The sequence below is a fragment of the Aplysia californica genome, unplaced genomic scaffold (genome assembly GCF_000002075.1).
Source record: "Aplysia californica isolate F4 #8 unplaced genomic scaffold, AplCal3.0 scaffold00370, whole genome shotgun sequence".
In the NCBI taxonomy this organism is placed as follows: Eukaryota; Metazoa; Mollusca; class Gastropoda; order Aplysiida; family Aplysiidae; genus Aplysia; species Aplysia californica.
Window position 1 is genome coordinate 53,590 of NW_004797640.1, and position 17,388 is coordinate 70,977.

Sequence of the window (17,388 nt, forward strand, 5' to 3'; positions counted from 1 at the left end):
GCAGCAGTTCCCTGTTGTAGATCAGGCACAGTTATGAGCATGACATGAATCAGCCCATTTACAATTCTACTATGCTTGAACGAGATATGTCCCCCCTTTGGGAATGGCCTAAAGACACTACAGTTAGTGGCACTGCCCCGGGGGGTCGCCGGAACCCTAGTACATTAAGATTACACAACAACAACCCAACCTTAGAAAAAAAAAGAATATTGCAAAGAAACGTAAACACTGCAAACACATTTGTGTATTTTCACACCATTTACAACACATTGCATTTACGACATGAGGTAAAGGAAATGGCATTCAAGATAAAAAATTGGAATTTTATGCGTAACCCAATCCAGGTTCTTTGACAGGCAAAAAAGAATTGGAGATCTTCGATTTTGTCGGAGTAGGCTACTTGACAGATTTCGATAATGCCAGAAAAGCTACAAACAGGAGCCAGCGACAGGCTTTTTTGGCAACCTGGAGGCACTTCGACGGATTGCTGCGTTTGTGAAGATGTCTGACGCTGTCATGTATAAAGAATGAGGAAGAAGATGAAGCAGGAGAGTTCTTCTCCTATTGCAAACACCACGTAGGAGGTGTGCTGTCGTTTGAATATATGAAACCTGATGTATGCCAAATTTGATCAAACAGGATTTTTCAAAGTTAGTATTTAAAAGAAAGTACCCAACTTCTTTTGTCTAATTTGGTATAGATTTCTCTGATTTCAAAGAATGTAGGCAATCATGAATGAGATTGGATAATTTGAACTGAAATTGTAGCTATAGACGGGGGTTTATTTGTTACTGATTTTTTCTTCTTCTCAATTGGCATTTGAACTTGCTTTAGCTAGACACTAGATTTTCTAGTCGAATGGCAGTGTAGTTCAGAAGTTCTGTTTTCTGTACCCTGTGTTTATCACCGAGACAGATCAGATATCCTGTTTGTTAAGTACGCATGTACATGACACTGAATGGACAGATGTACCAAAGAACATTTTTTTAATAGTAGAGGGTTTTACGGCGCTCGCAACTGCAGAAGGTCATATGAGCGCTAAGGGGTGGATGTCAACAAAGAAGTCTTTTACAGGGAATCAGACTTATTTTGCTCACCTCTCTAGCTTCAACAGCACAAGGTCTGCTTCAACTATCAAGGCACCCCAGAAATAGCAAGTCACAAGAGAGCGACAAACATACAAAAGAAGTAGAGGAAAAATGACAATAGTAAGGATTAGGAAAGAAAAAGCAGCAGTTCCCTGTTGTAGATCAGGCACAGTTATGAGCGTGACATGAATCAGCTCATTTACAATTCTACTGTGCTTGAACAAGAAATGTCCCCCCTTTGGAAATGGCTTAAAGACACTACAGTCAGTGGCACTGCCTCGGGGGGTTACCACAGAACAGAGTTATCCACCGATCCAGCAAGTTCAGACATCACTGGATGGACAGATGTACAACAAAACAAACTTAGCCACGGGTCAAGCAAGTTCACAGAACACTAGACCTAGATGGACAGATGTACCATAGAATAATAATAATAATAATAAAAGATAGCATTTGTAAAGTGCAAATCCCCGCTCAACAGCAAGCTCTATGCGCTTCACAATCTATACTATTACCCCAGCAGACCTGAGAACAGACTTATTCACCCTTAAAGCAAGTTCACACAACACAACACAAGCACACGGCAGAACAACACACACATTTCTGACAATTAGACTTTTTTGCATAGACACAGCAATGGTGAAGAAATGGCATAGCAAATGGTGAAATATTATGGAATGATACAAAATATGCTTTACTTTATACCCATTTACACACAGCAAGCTTTCACATTATTCAAGAGGCAGGTGATCTAACTTGAAACAGTCATCTCTGGCAAAATAAAGTAAGTAATAAAGTATGTAATCATTTCAATAAAATGTCACGACCCAGTGGAATATGGCGTTCAACAATTTTTGGGCATGTGGCATTATTGGTATCCCCTTAAAGGTTATTCATTTGTCTTGCTTTTGATGAATAATATCCGTTTACCAGGAATAGAAGTCAAGATATTTGCGATTGAAGGAAGTGGGGGTCGCCCGGTTTCAGAAGTAAAATTAGTGAGAAAATGGCTGCCAAAGTTTGGCGACTTCCATTGCTTAAGAGTCCTTGGAAACGGCAAATTTACATTTTTTGTGCCTTTAATCAACGTTTTCCCACAAAATCCACACATAAAAGTGTTTTTGAATGGACATACAAGGTGTTGAGCCAAAAAACAAAAATTCAAAGAAAATGTCCAAACTGGCAGAAAAATGCCGATTTCTCAGGTTTCGTTATTTTGACGAGCGCCAGATTTCACCACAATGCCACACATTTATGAACACAAACTCAGTGTTCCAGGCACCAACTCACAGTGTGTAAAGGCCGGGCTCCATGCCTCCTACGGTAAGTAACAAACACAAAAAACAGTACGATTTCCACCCTATGTAGAAGACATTCTGTTGAGCATCTCCATTTTCTCTGCTGGGATCTATTACCCTGCGCAGTCTAGTTGTTGTTTTTTTATAGTAGAGGGTTTTACGGCGCTCGCAACTGCAAAAGGTCATATGAGCGCCAAGGGGTGGGTGTCAACAGAGAAGTCTTTACAGGGAATCAGACTTATTTTGCTCACCTCTCTAGCTTCACCAGCACAAGGTCTGCTTCGACTATCAAGGCACCCCAAAATAGCAGGTCACAACAGAGTGACAAACATAAAATGAAGTAGAGGAAAATGACAATAGCAAGGATCAGGAAAGAAAAAGCAGCAGTTCCCTGTTGTAGATCAGGTACAGTTATGAGCGTGACATGAGTCAGCCCATTTACAATTCTACTTCTACTGTGCACGAACGAGAAATATCCCCCCTTTGAGAATGGCCTAAAGACACTTCAGTCAGTGGCACTACCCCGGGGGGTACCCAACAGTCTGAGTGGGCCCTGACATGTTAAGTCGAAGTAGCCTGCCTGTTAAATAAGCCATAAGCTAACTTCTGAGCGTGAGCACAGTATGGAAAAACATTCTTCTTCTCGTTTTTCTTTAAACAGACATCCCAGTCAACGGAAAAGAATTGACAAAACAGAATTCCAATCATTATGAAATAATGGCAACTGATAAAATCTTTACATTTTACATTATTAATTAATGCAAACTCATTCTCCAAACAATCAGGTTACAAACGTCTAGAAGAGATAGCTATTATCAAAATAAATAGGTCAGACAATAAATTAACTGCAAATCTTCTTTTCTGAAATTAGCATAAACCTTTAAGAAATAAAAGAAAGAAAATCTATTCCAAAGCGGGAAAAAATTGAAGGTGACACAGAATCTCTGATGTCATCTTGGCAAAATGCTCACAGCAGCAACAGAAACATGACCAATAATTATAGATAACATTTGTATAGCGCAAATCCCCACTCAACAGCAAGCTCTATGCGTTTCACAATCTATACTATTACCCCAGCAGACCTGAGAGCATTCTGAAACAACCTCAACTTCCTGGGAAACATACAGTGCAAGCAGCCATTTAAAGGCGCTAAAACACTAACATACTGAGTACATGCCATTCAAGTCACAACAGAAGTTTGAGGAAAAAAATACTACAATCTGATTAATGAAAAACATAAAACAACACTTGATGATTAAAGTTTTTCAAAACTTTTAAATATAATACTTATTAAGCATCCTTTAAAAATAACAAGGTTCAAGAATAAGCAATTCATGAACCAAAACCTATTTCTTGTATTCTACTTCAACATAAATTTCCTAGCCGGGGTGGTCTCAGAGAGCAGAGAGTGACTACAGTACCTTGGGAAGTGAGGGGGCAGAAAGGCCAACCTACAACGTGTGACAAAAGTAAAAGGGACGAATGATACTGAAGACACACACAAAAGTAAAAGGGACGAATGATACTGAAGACACACACAAAAGTAAAAGGGACGAATGATACTGAAGACACACACAAAAGTAAAAGCAACGAATGATACTGAAGACACACACAAAAGTAAAAGCAACGAATGATACTGAAGACACAAACAAAAGTATATGTGAGGTATAGTATTATAGAAACGAACAAAAGTCTTTAAAGTATGCATGAGATTATAGAAACGAACAAAAGTATACATGAGGTATGATATTTGAGAAAGAAATAAAAGTCAATGTGTGGTTTAGCATTACATTGACATAGACAGGCAAAAGCAGTAGCCATGTTCTCAAGAAAACTGTTTCTCAGGAAATATTTTCTTGCAGTCCCAAACAATTTTTTTTTTATTTTAAAAAGAAGAAAAAAAAAGAAATGAAAAGAAAAAATGTGCTGCTCCATTTTTATTTAACTTCACATATATTGAGCAAGACAATTTCGAGTTACTCATTTTTCTCGCGAAAAAAATGAAGTTGTTTTGTTTTCACAAACTAGAGATCTACAACAGCGTTGTATTTCCTACAAAGCTACAAAGCACATTAAGGAAGTTGTATTTTGCTGCCTGATGCTTTGACCCTGCGGACACATAGACGATAGAGTTAGGGCACAGATTAGGCAAAGGCAAGCACATCCAAGTCATGGGCCGGATTAAGCGATTCCGACAATCTCAACGCCCAAAGCAGCCTAAGAATATATTGGGTTAATTACCCAAGCTTTCAAAAGAGAGACTAAAACTGACATTATAGAAAATGTCATTCAAGGGCATTTCATGAAATAAAATATTACATTTACATCTCATCTTTTCTTTCCATCGGCCAGAAATTTTTTAATTTTAATTTGCAAGACAGACAGTTTTTAAAAAAATTAATTATCAACGCAATGTGGTCACATTCATTATTAATTACTGGGTCGACGGCTGGCTCCACTGAAATTTCTCACAGGCGAGATCTGGCCCAGAGGTCGCAGTTTCTCCCTGCCTAGCGTAGATCTATGGGAAACGAACCGCCGAGTGAACCGAGAGAAAGAACAAAACGTCACCCGAGCCGTTCGGTTGATGGAATACTTTTAGTTTTAGTAAGAGTTTTACAGTTTTGCAACACAATAAGGTCACATAAGTGCCGAAGATTAGAGGTGTTACAAGAGAGTAACAAACATAAAAAAGAAGGAGGAGAGATAAGGACGATAGATGTTTGATAAGAAAGAAGGAGCAAACCACACCAGAGCACCGATGGAATACACGTCAGCGTTCTGTCTACTCTCTCAACCTTGACCCCGAGACACTCAAAACAACGAAATCTCACTGTAGGGTATCCACTAAACTTTTTCTAAACTTGTTGAGGTCACATTAGAAATAGGTCAAAATGAGAATCCTAGTCTTCTTTTCCCTTAAAATTTTTTTTAGCCCGGCTATCAATCATCAAAATTGACTCACTTTGCCATTTGCCATCTCACTACGTACTGTCGCCAATCCGTGTGGTCAAAAAAACACAGCCCTTCTACAAGTGCCCTTTTTAGCACCTGCAGGGTTGAAAGATGATAAAGACAAACAAAAACAATGGGTGTTTTACTTTTAAAATCTTGAGACTTCAAGGCGTAGCTAGTTTGCACCCAAAAACAAAAGTATTGTTAAAAGATACTTGACAAGGGATCTTGAAGCACATTGATTAATATTACAAAACAAAAATTACAAAGCTGTCGAGTAATTATTTTTTTTTAAACGGTTACATGTAAAATGGGATATAACGGTTGTCACGTCATAATTTTCTATATATGTTGTATCAAACCAAACACAGAAACTAATGAGCATATTCCAAATCACCATTGAACAAACACAAACATTGAAGACAGAAATCAGTGGTTATTTATATCATGTGTCATCACAGCAGAGCTTATAGAATAGAAAAAAATACAGGCTGAAAGCACACAAATCAAAATTTACAGCAAGGGAGGGGTGGGGGGTGCACCAAAACGTTAGAAGCTTAACGTTGATGAAAATATCATAACCTCCCTTGCACAAGCAAGAAAACACGCAGCAAAAGGTATATATCTGAAAATGAACAAAGAAAGAAGAAAGAAATTTCATAAAAACTTGAAATGAAAGGCAAAGGAACAAATGAAATGGGAGCTGTATGGTCTTGACCAATGGGAGCGTATGGGGTAGGCCTACATCTTTTTAACACCTCAGGATCTCTCGCTCTTTCTTTTGAAAATAATGCACCAAACAATTAAAACAACAGTACTTGACTAACAGAAAAAGGAAAAAGAGCTGGAATATTCAACTATTAAGATAAGAGCTGGAATATTCAACTATTAAGAGATAAGAGCTGGAATATTCAACTAATAAGATAAGAGCTGGAATATTCCACTTTTAACTGGAATATTCAACTATTAAGAGATAAGAGCTGGAATATTCAACTATTAAGAGATAAGAGCAGGAATTGCATGCCCCAAACCGAACATTTGAACAGAAATTGAATTTTCCATCAGATAAACGTTCAGCATTACCAAGTTCTTGATGGGACTGAGCTATGTGGACAACAACCTACATAGGGTCGCTTTTAAGGACAAGCGGGCTAACTCAGATTGCGGGGGTTTCCAGAAATCTTGACCTACAACAAAAGTGGGCATTGCCCTACCTATAGGAGAAGTTTGGTTTCATTGGTGTGTATATTGGTTTGGTTATAGAGAAAACTCTCCTTGTCTTTTAAAGAAACTGAAAAAGGGGCAAAAACTTTACCTTTGATTTTCTCAAAACAGCATTTTTCGGGATAGCCCCCTTGTGCTTAAAAGCGACCATATTAAGTTTGACCTCCAAGGAGGGAAGGGGGGGGGAGGGAGGGTAAGGTTATTGCGCCAAGTGACTGCAAAGTGTTAACTCCCCCCACCCCACCCCACCCTCCCCCTCCCAAATATCGCCCCATCATTCTTTTGTTTCTGTCATCCTTTCATTTCACGTAATACATCAGATGGAATATAAAAACAATGCAGAACAAAAAATAAATGCCCTTTAAACAAAGGCCAAGTTACAACAGCAATAAAAGAAATTGACTCAACGTAAAATGCATTTAAAAATCAAATAAAAACAGAGGAATAAAATGCTGTATTCATGAAATCATATTTATTGCTTCAATTACTTTTCCTCTATACGATCTTAAGCAGCAGTTATTTCCCATAATGGAAATAAGCCAAGCAAGAAGTAAGTTCGAGATAATATGTTGCTGGCAATGAACGGAAAAGTAAATAAAAAATTCAAAGTAGACCTCACAGCAAGCTTGAAGAGGTCTCGGAGCTAACTCACTTTTTTTGAAAACCTCTTGGTGAGTATCTATGCCACCAGAAAAATAAAAACGCACATACGAGAACACTACATAGATACCTCTGATGTCACGAGCAGAATGAATAAAGTAACTCCCAGATTTTTTAATTCACCCTGCAAAGCAAGATAAAAGAGACTAAAACATTTTTCTTGCGACAGCAACGATATGCATATTTATAAGTAGTGGAGTCGGCAATCCAAAATCTATGGGACTAAAAATTTTCTTCCATTTAGCTGGGTTTTCAATTCTGAGAGGCTGCTCAAATAAAAGAGAAAAAAAATGGGGGATTTTACTTTATTTTCGTTTACCGCTTTTTTACTGCTTTTTTCGGAGTAACAGTGTTCAGTTTATGCAGACTCCACTGCGTAAAACTCTGCTGCATATAAAATATATAGGAATCTTCTGTCATTTAACAAATAGACTTCTATTCTAACTATCTTAGCTCGTTTAACGCTCGGAACTTGTTGTAAACTTCCATGGAGGCGTGCACGGGGCTGATGTAAAGGGCGCCGTAGAACAGGGCGTCGCACACGAGGCTGGGAACCACCGGCCACACCACCATGAACATAAACGCTGACATCAGCTGTTTCAGGTACAGCTTGATGATTGGGAAGATGGAGCTGAAACATCACAGAAATAAGGAAAACTTTGAGACAAACATACATGGACCTGAAACATCACAGAAATAAGGAAAACTTTGAGACAAACATACATGACTGAAACATCACAGAAATAAAAAAACTTTGAGACAAACATACATGACTGAAACATCACAGAAATAAGGAAAACTTTGAGACAAACATACATGACTGAAACATCACAGAAATAAGAAAACTTTGAGACAAACATACATGACTGAAACATCACAGAAATAAGGGGAACTTTGAGACAAACATACATGGAGCTGAAACATCGCAGAAATTTGGAAACTTTGAGAAATACAAGGATGTGAAATGAAACACGACTATTTGTTTGTTTGAGTAAACATAAAAAAGCCATCAATACAATAATGGTCATCTAGTGTGGTAGAAAGTAAGACAGACAGGCAGGAACAACAGAAGAAAAGAAAAGTAGAAGGACCAACCAGTAGGACCCTACAACCACTAACAATACATTACAAAAATAGGAAGCTGAGCAAGGTAAACAAGCAAGCCACTGACCTAGCTAAATATCTCCTATCACCATCACGTGGCTAAATTTTTTTTACAAAAAACCTACAAAAACACCTGAGCCACGAACCTGTTGCTCAATATTTTTACCAAAAAACTTACAAAATCACGCGAGCCACCGACAAAACATTTTCACAAAAACTTACAAACACAAGCCACCAACCTGAGACTAAATATTTTCACAAAAAAACGTACAAACACACCCGAGCCACCGACCTGTAGCTAAATATCACCGATCACCATCGTGCGGCTAAATTATTTTCACAAAAAACTTACAAACACACACGAACCACGAACCTGTGCCTTGATATTTTTATAAAATCACAACAAAAAAAACACACATGAGCCACCGACTAAATATCCTAACAAAAATCTTACAAAAACACAAAAACCACGATCCTGGAGCTCAATATTTCTTTTTTTTTAACTTACAAAAACACCCGAGCCACGAACCTGAAGCTCGATATTTTTACCCAAAAACTTACAAAACCAAGGGAGCCACCGACTAAATATATTTACCCAAAAATTTACAAAAACACACGTTACAAAACCACGTGAGCCACTGACAAAACATTTTCACAAAAAAAAACGTACAAAACCACACGAGGCACCGACAAAACATATTCACACAAAAAAACCTGACAAACCCAGGCGAGGCACCCACCTGCCCTCCTCCTTGAAGAACAAGAGCCAGTTGAGGATCTCCAGCACGGTGTAGAGGAAGGCCGTGGCCAGGACAAACAGCGGGGTGAACAGGTGCTGATCGAACATCTGGAAGGTGAAGGTCGCCACAAGCCATTCGGGCAGCACCAGGGTGTAGAACAGGAAGCTCACCCACTCGGCCGTGGTCACTTCGGGCGGTACAAGGACGCCATCCTCCTGAGGAGTTTGGTTTTTCTTTTAGGAAGGTTTTTGTTTTAGTAACCATGAAAAAAAATTTCATTTAAAGAATTGTCGGATTTTTTTCTGTTTAGTAGGATATTCAGATTAGAGAGGTTGCTCAAATAGAAAGCAAAAAAACTGGGATTTTCTTTTCTTTCGGTTTCACCGCCGGCCAAAAATCAACATAAGGGTCAATTTTATATAGATGCCTTATTCTTTAAGTATAACCGGTCTTTTATTATTTCATACTTATAAATTGTAAAAAATTTCACCTATAAGCGTGATGTATCTATTTCCTTAAGGCTTGAATCCAAAAAGTAACTCATTTTGTCAGCACACTTCATATATTATTATTACTATCATCATCATCTAGAAAAAGAGTAGTTTCTGTAATTTCCCAGAAAGACTCACCGTGGAATTAGCAGGCAAGCTCAGGTCTGTGCTGCATGAGGTGGCCCTCAGGAAAGGCATGAACATTTCGTCGTGAAAATACAGCCACAGATACAACAGGCTGGTGCGGGGGAAGTCTTTCATGCTGTATACTAAAAATAGACATCGTCCCGGATATATAGCCTGCAAGAGACAGGGGGGTGGAATAAGAAAACAAAAACAAAAAAAATGATGTGATGACTGTTGCACTTTTTAAATGTTAACATCTGACAACACAATTGGAAGTTACTTTATTCTAAATTATATATGCTTTATCTTCAATGTTCAACTGAACTTAAATTGAGGTTTTCGCACTTCTAGTATTAAATGCACCCACAATATATCACTACTCCCTGACCAAAAAGCTAGGATGAGGAAGAGAACTAGGAATTCATGTAAAATCTCTCCCATACAACATTTTACAGGAAGCAGATATAAACGAAATTCACAATCTCATATATTTTTTATGATTTAACCACAAAAATTTCTGGGGGTTTTTTCTTTCGGAGACCCAAGAGATAAATGGAATTGAAGTAATTTACTGATCATCTAAGCTGTAAATCATAATCCTCTGAATCCCCACCAACTTGCCATCACAGTAGTTTACGTTAAAGTCCGCTTTACCTTATACTCCCAGCAATAGCTTTCATTAAAGTCCACTTTACCTTATACTCCCAGCAATAGTTTACGTTGAGGTCCACTTTACCTTATACTCCCAGCAATAGTTTACGTGTAAGTCCACTTTACCTTATACTCCCAGCAACAGTTTACATTGAGGTCCACTTTACCTTATACTCCCAGCAATAGTTTACGTGTAAGTCCACTTTACCTTATACTCCCAGCAATAATTTACGTTGAGGTCCACTTTACCTTATACTCCCATAAAGAAGCCGGCATTTTAACACCCTGGTCTTGTAACAGTCTGATGGCAAAAATCAGGGCTTTTTGGTGAGTGCTGTCTGTCATGTTGAGAAGTCCGCTCAAAGTTTCCTCGTCCAGAGAGAGCAGCATTGTCCCATCTGAGGAAGAATAGGGGCAGAGAAAGCTTTTGTGAAGTGAACGGCACAAAAATATATCCTTCAGAGCATCTCACATTGAAAGGAAAACAATTTAAGAGCATGTATTTGCCCTAAACCCTTTGCCATCATATTTTGGGGAAAATCCAAAGAAACTGGGAGGTAAATATCGCCAAAATGGCAAAATGAGGCAGCAAAGAGTTAAATTGTTTTTATTCAAGTTTCAGGGCACTTGCAACACAAATCTGTCATATAAAAGCCGAAGATTAGAGGTGGCACTAGAGAGAAACATAGAAAGAAAATAGGGAGGAGAGTTACGGATGATGGATATTTGATAGGAAAGAAGGAGCATCTACATCTGAGCACCTGCCAACCAACCACTTAGTTTCAGCGTAAATAAAAAGAAGCACACTGACACAATAACATTCATTTAGTTTTAAATTTTAAAAACCAAGACAGAGACCAAAAAAACCCAGAGGGGAGAGTTCCGAAGTAATGCCCATCTGTGGCAACTTTTAACTACCCACAAATACACCCCCCCCCCCACCCCCAACGCTACGAACCAATTGCCTGTGATGTCTCAATGTCAGAGCTGCATGATTTGTTCATACTTACGATGCAGCAGGCATAAACAACTTTCAGGAATGCCAAATGACTATTGAAAAAAAAAGCCTGAAAATGAGTCGAGAAAAAAAAAAAACGAGCAAACAAAAACATCTCTCTTACCTCTCCCTTTTCATTTGCAAGTGTATAAAAAAAACTGAAAAACCAGAGATTTGCCATCTCTGGACTTTCCCAGACAAAAAGTTGGGAACCCAAAGTTTACCAACACACGTCTTCATGTCTTAAGGTAAAGACCACCCATTCTCATCACATCTCTTTTACTCGTCTTCTGCAATCTCTGAACGAGTCTCGAACAAGAAAAAAAAATCTAAAACCCACAACACAAAAACGAACAAAGTCCAGACTGAAATAGACAAAGTTACCGATTTGTCGCTCTGTGACAGCGCCAGCGTACACCTTGGCCCACCCCAGCTCTCCAATCCACGTGGCAACATCTTTCGGCTTCCACATCTGTACTGGTTTCTTCACCAGCAGATTTGCGTCGCTGGTCTGCCAGTACCAGGCTAAGTACACCACCTAACAGAATGACGGGAACACGCACAATCATCACCACTGGCTAAAGTACAAAACGCTAAAAATAAAACATTCGACAAAACATTTTTCCACGTTCCCACATTCAAGTATGTTTACTGTATTAGGTGAATCCAAAGAGGTTATATCTAGTACTAGAGTTCATGGCAGTGATGTACTCCCACGTAAACCAACGGGGGGCTGCGTGTGCCCATCCTGGGACTTAAACCTCCAGGGCAAGACAAGCGCAGTTCAACAGATGGGTGAGTACTTCTTGAGACTCACGTGGAGGCGTCTCGCCGGTCTTAGGAGGGAATCTACAAGCTTGCACAGAAATATGGGGGGCAGGGTGGTGTTTGATATTATTATACAAGAGTTCGTAGGGAGCGGGGTAGGGGCTTAGATTGTTCCTGTAAATGGGGACACGCCAGCCATGTTGATGAGGGTAAGAAGGCCCCATGTTCTGACACGTGTGACATCACTGCTGTTAGCTCTAGTATTATAATATAAAACCTCTTTGGGGGAACACACCTACTTTTGAGTAAAGAAAAGTGCATCATTATAATAACGGTCATTTAGTGCTGAGGGAAAGCAAGACGGACAGACAATGATAAGGAAGAAGAAAGAAAAAACCCCGGGACCGCAGGCAGAGTTCAACGGATGCGTGATTTCAAGTTTTCTGTGTTCGAACTATCAATGTTACACAGTAGTAAGTATTCATATGACCTCAGAGCATGCATCAGAATAACATTGAGTTACAATCAGAATACTGAGTGTGTATCTAGCTTAAGATTATTATTGTTTATATTGCTGTTCATTTTTATTATGCATGTGACTGTAAGCTTGCGTGTGTGTGCATGTTTGTTTGTGTGTGTGTGTATGTGTGAGTGTGTGTATATGTGTGTGTGTGTGTGTGTATGTGTGTGTGTGTGTGTATGAGTGTGTGTATGTGTGTGTGTGTATGTGCGCGTGTGTGCCTGCGTGCGTACATGCGTGTGTATGTGAGTGTGTGTGTACGTGGTGACACACAAACCAATGTGCCAGGATCTGGCAGGACAATAAAGATGTATCTTATCTTATTTGGATCCCGACTCACCACAAAAGCACACATGGCCACAATGATTCCCGAACAGAAGGACGTGATGTCAGAAAATTTCTGAGGCGACGATTTGTGGCTGGACAGCTCAAAGTCATACTTTTTGACGACATCCAAGTCGTCCTTGTCGTCTTCCAGTTCTTGCTCCCTCTCCTTGATTTTGTCGGGGAACACAGATTCCAACAGATTTCTGAAAACAAAAAGTTCAAGAGCCTTCTGTATACTAAAATGTGCTTTGTGCTTACACAATATTTTTTACCCAAAAATCTCACCAGTCAGATGATCCTGTTTTGTCAAGGGGCTGGTTGCAACTCGCTGAAGAGAATGTTATTGTAATTTACTTCCAAATAGACACAGAAATGGCTCGCTTTTAAGGACGTGTGGGCATTGCCCTACCTATAGGAGAAGTTCAGTTTCATTGGTGTGTATATTTGTTTGGTTATGGAGAAAAACTCTCCTTGTCTTTTAAAAGAAACTGAACAAGGGGCAAAAACTTTACCTTCGATTTTCTCAAAACAGCATTTTTCTGGATAGCCCCCTCGTGCTTAAAAGCGACCAATTTACTCAGAACATTCAATACTATTAATCAATTAGTGAGGAATTATTGCCAAAAATGAAAGTGACCCTCCGCTCCATTCTGACTTACCAAAATTAAATTATGTCCAAGGGATATATTGAAATAAAGACCGAAAAAATGTGCAAGAAAGTATTGTAAAGAAAAAAAAGTGCATAAAATGAGAACACATCCCAGAAAATGGTCTCTTTTCAAGGACAATAAAACCATTATGACAATAGATTGTGGATAAGCCCGGGCACGACACTGGATAGCAACGTTATTTCCTAGATTGCCACATAATGACGTAACACTTTGCCATCACAAGGCTCATAAATAGCAAAACTCTTGCCATCAAAGGCAAAGGCATTTTGGGAAAAAATCCAAAGAAACTGGGGGGTAAACATCGCCGATCGGCAAGATATGACAGCAAAGTGTTAAATGACAGGCAGGCGTACATAGAAGAGATACTGACTTGATTTGTCTGTTGATCATGGGATGGCCCTGGTACCGTTTCCGACACAGTGGACATTCTTTCTTTTTGGAGTTGAAGTACCATCGGGCCAGGCAGACCCGGCAGGACGTGTGGCCGCAGTTCAAGGTCGTCGGCTGAATCACGATCCGCAAACAGACTGGACAAGCAAACTCGTTCTCTAGGTCAGCGTCAAATTTGCTGTCTGGGGACATGAAAGCCGTAAGAATTAACAAGTATGCCGAACATATCATTCTTAAGATGTGTGCAGGAATCCCTCCTACCGAATCAAACCCACTTCAAAATTTTTTTGAGAGCTCATCAGAGCCACTACCACAGCATGCAAAATATAACATCTTTCTCATTGTGTCTCTAAAGACTCATAACAGAGTGATGTTTGTTCCTAAAGATGAAAACATTTCCCATGAATGTTTTACAAATGTGCAAAAAGAAATTGACAAAAGGGTACTTGAAAATAGCCAACATCAGTCACCTTAATCATCAAATAAAGAATTATACATGCTGGTAATAAAAAAAAAATTAAAAAAAACTACACACACAATTTATTCCATTAAAAAAACTTCTTTCAAAAGCGTGTTTACCAGTCTTTTCCCTATGTCTAAGTTCAGTCGAAGGAGCTGAACTATTTTCTTCTGTTTCACCGCTCAATGTCTCTTTATCTGTTCTGTTTTCCTCAACAGAATGACCATTTGCCATGAGGCTGCTGTCCTCTCCTTTACTCTGTCTGCACTCAGTCACAGCAGCTGCCCCATCCTCTTCCTGTCCACCACAGCTTGAATTTGATGGCTCTTCCTCTTGTCTGTTTTCATCACCATCTTCCGTGAAGTCGTCAGCTCCCGTCTGAGAATACGCTGCCGCTGGTTCCATTTTCTAAACAGAAATAAAAAATTATGAATCTGAAAAAAAAAAATTTGTGTGAAAACTACAGCATCTTATGCAAATCTAATTTGTAGAGAAAACCGAGACATATATAGGGCATTGGTGGATGGTTGGAGGGTGCTCTGGTGTGGTTTGCTACTTCTCCCTGTCAAACATCTATTATCGTATATCTTTCCTCCTTTTCTTTGTACGTTACTCTGTCGTAACAACTCTAATCTTCTGCACTTAAATTATAAATCTCCTTGTGTTGCAAGTGCCAAACACTGCTTACTAAACCTCGCAAAAACAAATTTTCCCAATTAAAATGATTAAGTTCATAAATCTATTTTTAAAATATTTCAAGCATACAAAAAAATGACGTTTTTAAACATTTGAGATAGATAGATCTAGTCCCTCTGATCATGAGTATGAGAGAAGTGACTAAAACTCAAGGCCCTAATAAAATTAAAATTTTTGGTTTCAAATTGCCATTACAACAGGCAGGTCTCACTGTACAGGTACCTCGTCTCTTTATATTTTTCGGAAGAGGCTAGCCGTACTTAAGTACAGCTAGACTCGCAGTCTAGCCGTACTTATTCTTAATATGATGGCTAGACTGACCATTTACAAAAAATAGGCCTACTGAATTTTAAATATACATTTTTAGTGTTCAGTACCTAAAGTATTTGTGTATTTGAGACGAAACCAGGTGCCTTAATGACAGTGCATGTATTTTAAACCTCCTGTTTTCTAATGTTAATAGGGCCTAAGATAAGTACAGCTAGGCCTAAGATAAGTACAGCTAGACTGTCAGGCTAGCCGTACTTAATATTGATGGCTGAATTGTAAATGAAATTTTTAGTTTGCAATGCCTAAAGTATTTGTATTTCAGACAAAACCAAAAGGTGCCTTACTGACTTGCATGTATTTGAACCTGAATAATTACTAGATTTAGATCTAATGAGACACCTGTCTACTTAACAGGCTTGAGTGGACAGGGCCAAACCTAGAGTCTAGATCTAAGTACAGCTAGACTGGCAGTCTAGCCGTACTTAAGTACGGCTAGACTCTCAGTCTAGCCGTACTTAAGTACGGCTAGCCACTTCGATATTTTTCTACTCTATCCCAGATGTGCCTATCCCTATCCCTACCACATCGAAAGGAAAGGCCACCTCTATTCTCACCCGGAGTGAGAATAGTGCAGGCGAGTCTTGTGGCTATTCTCACCCGGTGCGCGTTCACCGAATTTTGCGTTCACCCTAAACCACAGAATTCTACACTGTGATAACAGAAAAATTGTAGAATTCTGTGCCGTGAACAAACGTTCCATTACAATTGTAGCCTACTAAAAGCGTACAATTTTGTCTGTGGGCAGTGGAGAGAGAGAGAGAAAGAGAGAGAGGAGTAGCGCGAGAATTTCCGGGCAAAACAAAATGGCGACCCGCGTAGTTCGGCTCGATTCGAAAAGTTAAATAGCCGTAGCATCTTTGTAGACAACCAAATTTATTTACTTTTGTGTTTTAACATCATTTTTTAACTTTGTTTTGGTCAATTTGATCGTCCACACCGATAGACAGTATTCAGAAAGAGACGGAGAGACAGAGAAGAGGGGAGGAGTTGATCTTGTGAGAACTTCCGGCCGGGTGAGAATAGCCACAAGGAAAAGTGGGACGGCAGAATTATTTTGTTTAGGTTAGGTCAGTTAGGTTCCATCCATGACCACTACTTGATCTAATCTTATTGACTACTATTTTATTTAACTTTTAAGGTTAATGGTGGCAAAGGTTAAAGTAAAGCAGGAACACCGCCACAACACCACTGACAGACGTCACAGACAATAGCTCAACAAGTTCAAGTCAAGCACTAAAACTAAACTAAGGTGTAAAGTAGATCTATACACAGGGTCAGTATGAGTCAATGAAACTACCTGGAACAACAGCAGAAAGAAATCAAAATGTGCCCGATACTGACTCTCCTCACCCTGACTTACTGGTCTCGGCTGATGTGATGTTGACTGAAACTGACAGAGATAGAGATGATAAAGAGGCCCAAGTTGATACTGATAGTGATAGTATAATAATATAGTAGTCTGGAAAGTTCAGAGTAAGTAAGGCGTACAGGTGAGGCCACCATGACTCTCTAGTGACATTGTTATCAATGTAAACATCCCACAACACCATTACTTACACAAATTATGTTTACTGCACAAATGAGATTAAAGATAAGGTGACACTACACATCACCCTTTCCTTCGCTGGAAAGTACACAGAGATGCTTTTCTTTTCCTAAGAAAATAAAGCGAATCTTCAATCAACACAATAAACTACGGGCGGTTTAAAACATGGATTGTTTTGTTAAGACATGAAAATATAATTACTTGAACCTACGAAATGCTTTCATTGTGGAGTTTTTGGAGGGTATCTAAATTTTTTTTCTATTCAGATTTCTTTTTCTTTGTTATATGTAAAACGAAGAATTGTTAATTTGATTTTTCAAAAAGAGTTTCAGGTGTGTTTACAAAG

General features: G+C 39.0%; 1 protein-coding gene across 1 annotated transcript; it reads right to left on the minus strand.

The window, feature by feature from the left end:
* Positions 1-7,015: 7,015 nt before the first annotated feature.
* LOC101853634 (bifunctional apoptosis regulator) lies at positions 7,016-17,219 on the minus strand. The gene is made up of 9 exons (XM_005103374.3): positions 17,054-17,219; positions 14,590-14,878; positions 13,991-14,192; positions 12,963-13,152; positions 11,719-11,872; positions 10,587-10,735; positions 9,699-9,860; positions 9,070-9,284; positions 7,016-7,856 (listed from the first exon to the last, which is right to left on the minus strand). Exons 2-9 carry the CDS (start codon positions 14,873-14,875, stop codon positions 7,670-7,672), a joined length of 1,545 nt encoding a protein of 514 aa, XP_005103431.1. The 5' UTR covers positions 14,876-14,878; positions 17,054-17,219; the 3' UTR covers positions 7,016-7,669.
* Between the last annotated feature and the right edge of the window lie 169 nt (positions 17,220-17,388).

Coding starts and splice junctions, on each gene's coding strand:
- LOC101853634 (XM_005103374.3), bottom strand. CDS start 14,875: ATGGAACCAGCGGCAGCGTATTCTCAGACGGGAGCTGACGACTTCACG. Junction 14,193..14,589: donor TAGACATAGGGAAAAGACTG/GTAAACACGCTT, acceptor TCATGTCCCCAG/ACAGCAAATTTGACGCTGAC. Junction 11,873..12,962: donor TGGCCATGTGTGCTTTTGTG/GTGAGTCGGGAT, acceptor TCATTCTGTTAG/GTGGTGTACTTAGCCTGGTA.